General features: G+C 35.0%; 1 protein-coding gene across 2 annotated transcripts in view; it reads right to left on the bottom strand.

Moving 5' to 3' along the window:
• The window catches only part of LOC106458640, a 12225-nt gene that overhangs the window by 3282 nt on the left and 2423 nt on the right, over positions 1-6520 (bottom strand). The window contains exons 2-4 of one of the 2 annotated variants that reach the window (XM_013918165.2): positions 3309-3389; positions 2088-2119; positions 882-1040 (exon numbers count right to left, since the gene is read on the bottom strand). In XM_013918165.2, coding sequence (XP_013773619.2) covers positions 882-1040; positions 2088-2119; positions 3309-3389 — 272 coding nt within the window. The remainder of the gene's footprint in view (positions 1-881; positions 1041-2087; positions 2120-3308; positions 3390-6520) is intronic. The other variant, XM_022384909.1, reaches the window with a different exon arrangement.

Here is a 6520-nt window from a genome sequence, read left to right as displayed (position 1 = left end):
GCATGTTTGGTGTGACGGGGATTCGAACCCGCGACCCTCAGATTGCGAGTCGAGCGCCTTAACCACCTGGCCATGCCGGGCCAGTTTAAGAATGTTTTATTCTTACCGACGTTTCAATTACTGTACAGTTTACAGTCATCAACAGTAACGAGAACGGTTCAACTGTTTGAACATCGTCTTCACTGACTGTAATAAAAGTCACGTAGTAAAGATTAAAAAAAGAAAACGTTATTAAGTTTAAATGACTCTTTAAAAATGTGCAACCAGTAAACCCATCATCTAGGTTTGAACTATCTCTTCTCAAACAATTAATATAAACAAACATATTATATGATTACAATGGCGCATATACAAACCCTATTAAACTACCCACTGGTGGAATTGGCTGTCACTCTTAACACATGCTCATAAATGAAAATGCGGAGCGTACTCAGTGATATATCGCATGATGGAACTTTAGACCTTTAGTGACGCAGCCCACCACACTAACAACTGTGCTACGCCTGCCTGTTTAGAAAGACAAAACCAACTGCCAGATGTGTGTTTGGAAATATATGTTAAATATATTTATTTATTTTATTTGAAGCGAAATTGTTTTGTTTTAAATTCACACTGTTAAAAAAGATGGATTTTTTTTAGTGTTTATTCATCGCTTATGGAAAAGTTTTCGATTTTTTTATTACAGGTAGACATAGAAAAATCACACAGAAAAACTGTACTGTATAGTGTTCACAAACATACTGTCAATTGATTGGAGCTTAATAATTGGCGTAACGATTCAGAAAGCCGAGATTTTGAGGTTTCTTACAGAGAATGCTAGTATTTTTTTATTACAATATAAAAGTAAAAAATGCTAACCTAGAGTTGCAAAAGCGTCTCACCTGACATCCTGTTTCAACGTCGCCAAAATATCCCGCATACTCGTAGTCTTTACACCGGAAGCTGGTTTTAGGCACGTGATTCCATGTAGGATAGTCCTTTCCAGCCACTCCTGGAATGTTATCATCGTCAGAGATTGTATTTTCATTCCCTTCCGCTTCCTGAACATTTATGGGAGTTGTCAATAACTTTTTTCAGATTAAAAAGAATAAAAAAACATACAAATGACATAGGTCATAAACAAAAACTGAAATGTTATGATTTGGTCTGCAAATGGCGTTATTTTTCTTAGCAATACCATTTATTAAAGTTGTGTTTTAAACATTGTGGTTTCAATGCTATAAAAATTCTCCAAAAGTGAGTTGTTAATAGGTTGTAACATCCCACAGGCAACAGGAGAACAACTATTACAGTAAGTAGCCAAAAATACGAAACCCTATAATCCGAGCTCTTTCGAAAGGTGGGCAAACTGGGAATAATTTTAGTTGAACATACTTATTTGCCTAAATTGATGAATGAGTTTCTCCAAAAGTAACCGTTAGTGTTCTAGAAAAAACACTAAGTAACTCAGATTTGTAGGAAAAACGGAAGCAAAACTCTCACACTCTGTTGCCATAAAGTTGATTCATTTTTTCGAATATTAAAGCAATTTACTACTACAAAAGGTTAATAGCATTTTTATAGTTTCTACAGCTGACTTTAGAATGGCATGGCACCACGGGCAACATGTTTAACACCTATATATATTTGGTTCGCAGCAAACTTTAGCCATCCATAATTTTGCCAAATATTGGGCTACTCTAGTCGAAGAGTGGGATTTGACCGCCACTCTTATAGCGCACCCACAGCCAAAATGCGGAGCGTGTTTGTTTGTTTGTTTTTGCAGCAACAGAATGAGAACATTGGACCTTCGGATCCACAGTTCAGCACACTAACTACTAAGCCACGCCCGTCCCGGTCTTTATAAACGTAGTAAGCAAAGTTTCTTACTTGAACATTGAGGCAGCTGTTGTTAAACATATGCACGATTCCAGGAGAAGAACATTTCCTACCTGAACAGTCAACCAGCAATAATAAAGTGTAAAAAGAGCTTTAATACGACGAAATAGAATTTCATACTTGTACATTCAAGTATTTGTCACAGAATACATGTAGAACAGTCTATCACTAGTAACAAATATTATTTATAGGAGAAGAATATTGCTTACCTTGGAAGTCACTGCATTGTTGGTCAATGTCACTGTGTTAAATGGAAAAATAATTAAATTTGCGTTATGAATGTGATCAAATAATGAATAATTTTCATAAACAGAATCAGTTTCACATATAGCATACACTAAATTTAATTAATGTTCAAATTATAATTTAAAATAATGCCTTCAAATCGAAATATTAAAGAAAAAGAGGTTATTTTGGAATAGATGAACAGACATTCAGTTAATTTTCTAAACAAAAAAGTGGCATGTAAATACAGTTCATAGTAAGCATACTTAAAGTAACTGGCAAATAAATACGATAACTTTAAATAAAAATAAAAATCATTACTACAGAAGGCTAATCGCACTTTTTCGAGTTTCCACAACTGACTTTAAAATGGCGACATGTTTAACATCTATATGTATTTGGTTCACAGCGAAATTCCGACCACTGAGCAGTGCAATGCTACCATGACTAAGTTATGATTAAAGGAGGTATGTTTATATAACAAGATTGCTAAGCAATGTAAAACCAAAGGACAACATTTTGAAGAAATTAGGCTTCACTGTTCTCGTAAAAACTCGAATAACAGGGCGCTTTGGATAGCAATGGCTCCAGAACTATACATCAGACCATTCTCGAACAACGTCCTTATTCGCAAAATGATTGAAGTGCAATGAAGCTAGGTGTATCTGGTACTGTTAGCAAAGTTAAAAAAAAAAGCAGAGGGCTCACAACTTTAGAGCCACATTTTAAAATCGATTACTCCACCTATGAGGAAAATGTCGAAAGAACTGAAACTACAGCAATCCTTTTTGAACGTATTGTTTTCGAATTTCTGTTGCATCTCCAATGGATGTTTTCATCTTTGGTCTGCTTAAAAGTGATCTTGGAAGTTAACATCCACTTAAGTAGAGGATCTGTGTAAATTTTCTCAGGATGTGTGGCCTAAGATTGGCCTTACTACCCTTCGCGGAAGCTTACTACAATAGGATTTACGATGCCAGGCAATTGTTAGTTACCATAGCCATCGTACTGAGAACAAACAGTAATGAAAGATGTAGTTTCAAGAGCAGCACGTACTTACAAATTTCGATTAACATCAAGAAAATGTACAATTTTAAAGTAATCAAGCTATAGTACTTAAATCATATACAAGTTCAATTATCACGGCAAAACCATGCGATCAAACAAGACACATAACTATAATAGAATAGAACACACGAACTTACCTACAGTGATCACCAAGAAAAAAAACTTCCCTGGCATTTTGATCCACAATGTTACTTTGATAGTGGTTAAACCTTCCTGTACTGAAGAAAAAATAATTACATGGGATTATCCAGGCAACTTTTCTGAACAGCCTTTAAACTTTCGAATGAAGCTTATTTTGTAACTCTTTTTTTTTTTAAATATTATTATGCCAACAACGCACACAGCACAAGCCCGCCTATAATTGATAAATAGGCCAGGTGCACACGAGGCGAATATTGGAGGGTAAGTATAAGCTGTGTAAAATTAATTATGTGTTTCCAGTCCCCGCGCGCGTAGAATCACCTGGCCTCAATTTAAATATATATATATTATCGGCCCGGCATGGCCAGGTGGTTAGGGCACTCGACTCACAATCTGAGGGTCGCGGGTTCGAATCCCCATTCCACCAAATATGCTCGCCCTTTCAGCCGTGGGGGCGTTATAATTTGACGGTCAATCCCACTATTCGTTGGTAAAAGAGTAGTTGGCGGTGGGTGGTGATGACTAGCTGCCTTCCCTCTAGTCTTACACTGCTAAATTAGGGACGGCTAGCGCAGATAGCCCTCGTGTAGCTTTGCGCGAAATTCAAAACAAACAATATATATTATTTTTGAAGGCCTTTTCACATTGTTGACGTATGTTCCCTTTTTTAATGTATAGTTAGCCGGCAAACTCTTCACCATAAATTTATTTTTCAAGTGTAGTTTATCAAGCAAATCAATTAAGAAAGACTTTCACAAGCTTGTATGTAGAAGTAAGGTTTTTAAAGCCGTTAAAAATATTCACCAAAAATTATGAAACTCATCTGTTAGTAGCCCCCCAGTGGCACAGCGGTATGTCTGCGGACTTATAACGCTAGAAACCTGGTTTCGATACCCGTGGTGGGCAGAGCACAGATAGCCCATCGTGTAGCTTTGTGCTTAACTTCAAACAAAAAAAAATCATCTGTTAGTCAATGTATACATCAGTGTCCAAAGTCCATAGTCCACCACACACTCTTCCTCCACAGCAAACGAAAACGACGTTTTAACGCATTATTTTCCATGCATTATCTGATACTTTTAATTTTATTAATATATATATATGTGTGTGTGTGTGTATGAATAGAAATATATATATATTGCTATTGAAATTAGATAGTCAGTATGATCACATTTGTATAAGGGGCCTAAAATATGAAATATGTTATACTTAGGAACTACTCACGCCTTTAAATCAAAACAAGACAAGCTTATGGTCAGTTGTAAGTTAATTAAACTTTTACTCCAACTTATTACACCATCAACATCATTCGTTTTTAGTAGTACACTAAGCTAACAGCCGAAAAAACCCGGGCACTTTCGACAGGTGGACCTGGCTTCGTAGTTGGCTAAAGCATCATTAAAGCAGGCAGTAGTAACTAATATAGTTGTTGAATTTAGTACAAATATCATATATTTCTGAAGTTTATAACGTAGAAATAGAATTTTAACACTGATAACACAGTAATATATGACTAGCGTGTGTTGTCTTTCTTCAAATATTACTTTGGACTAAAATAAATAATAACAATCAGGGTAATTTTGAAATTAAAAATCCACCATAAGCATCATGAGTTAAACAAAGATTACTCTGGAAGAATGAAGGAAAACATCTTCCTCCATCTCTTAAACCTATTTATCTAATAACCCATTATTATTTTAAAAAGCTTGAAATTAGCCTCATTTAGGTGTTGTTATGTATGTATCTTTTATAGCTTGTTTACAGCACTAATGTTTTAACCGAATTTTTGCATACAGAAATATTGAACTGGCATATTACCTAGGGTTTAAAAAGTTCAAGCACATAAATACACTTTGAATTGGACTGTGATTCACAAACAACTAAAAAGCTAATAACAAAAGAGGCGAGAATTAGTATATACATACACTCAAGCACATAAATACACTTTGAATTGGACTGTGATTCACAAACAACTAAAAAGCTAATAACAAAAGAGGCGAGAATTAGTATATACACACACATTTCTTCATATTGTTTTCTTCTTCTGTATTTCACGATTAGTTTCATAATATAACATTCCAAGCACGCTCTAATATAAAACTTTCATGTGTACTAAATATCCTACATTATATGAATATCTCTGCTCAAGAAGAATACAATCTATATAAGATCATCAAGGTTTTTAGTATTTATCATGATATTTGTTTCATAGTTAGTGTGTCATGGTTACCTACTTGACACGCGTGTTTACGCATTTTACGAGAAACCTTTTCAGAAAATCATCTTTTACAAAAGGATTTGTGTGAAAATTTCCGTGATCTTTGACCAATTCCTTCAGATGGCCTTGTAACAGAACCCAAAAAGCTCCCCCCCCCAGTACTAGACATTGCTGTATAGTATTAAGTTTTCCTATGATGCCGTCTCTCAGCTGTATCTGGTGTTCAAGTGTTGTTGAACAAAAAAGTTGTAAGTTCTTTTTTATGTTGGTAAACTACAACTTTCGCTTCCTTGCATTAATTTTACTTGTTGTTTATATGCTCCGGACCAATGAAGAAAATACTGGATTCCGTACACCAACTGAGATGCTGATGGGAAAAAAAAAACAAAAAACAGAAAGGATGAGTTAAGCGTAGTCAGGAGTGCGAAGTAATTGTACTGGATAAAAAAGGAGAAAACGTTTCCCAGTGACCCTATTAGAAATATCTGTGAAAACATTTCCTTCACCATTGACCCTTACCTAGCTAGCTTTGTTACCTACAGGTAAAAGTGTTATAATCGTTAAACAATTAACTTTAGTAAAGTTCTACGATATTCACTGTTGATACAATGCATAAACTCCCTGGTTAGCACAAACATGCGGTTATTTTCAAAGGCAATTTTTTTAGTTCACATTTGTACGTAATGCTAGAATTTTAAGAGATTTAAAATGGCAAAAACGATATACAACTGTACATGGAAAAAGTTATCTATACAGAGTGTTTATATTGCACATGGCGGTTACTTTATATATTTTTTTGACAAAGCACTTGAGGATAACGTTTTTGCACAGGTTATGTTTTTTGAAGTAGAATTTAAGGTTCAAAACGATAATATGAATTCTGCTAAAGCTTCATTAAGAAACTAATAGTACTTACGCAATATACAGTAGTATAGATCAGTGGTCGGCAACCTGTTTTGATCGCGGGTCAATTATTTTTGTTGAAAATTT

Source organism: Limulus polyphemus, unplaced genomic scaffold (assembly GCF_000517525.1).
Source record: "Limulus polyphemus unplaced genomic scaffold, Limulus_polyphemus-2.1.2 Scaffold496, whole genome shotgun sequence".
Classification (NCBI taxonomy): domain Eukaryota; kingdom Metazoa; phylum Arthropoda; class Merostomata; order Xiphosura; family Limulidae; genus Limulus; species Limulus polyphemus.
The sequence above is the reverse complement of the archived record's forward strand: the minus strand, read 5'-3'. Positions and strand labels throughout refer to the sequence as shown.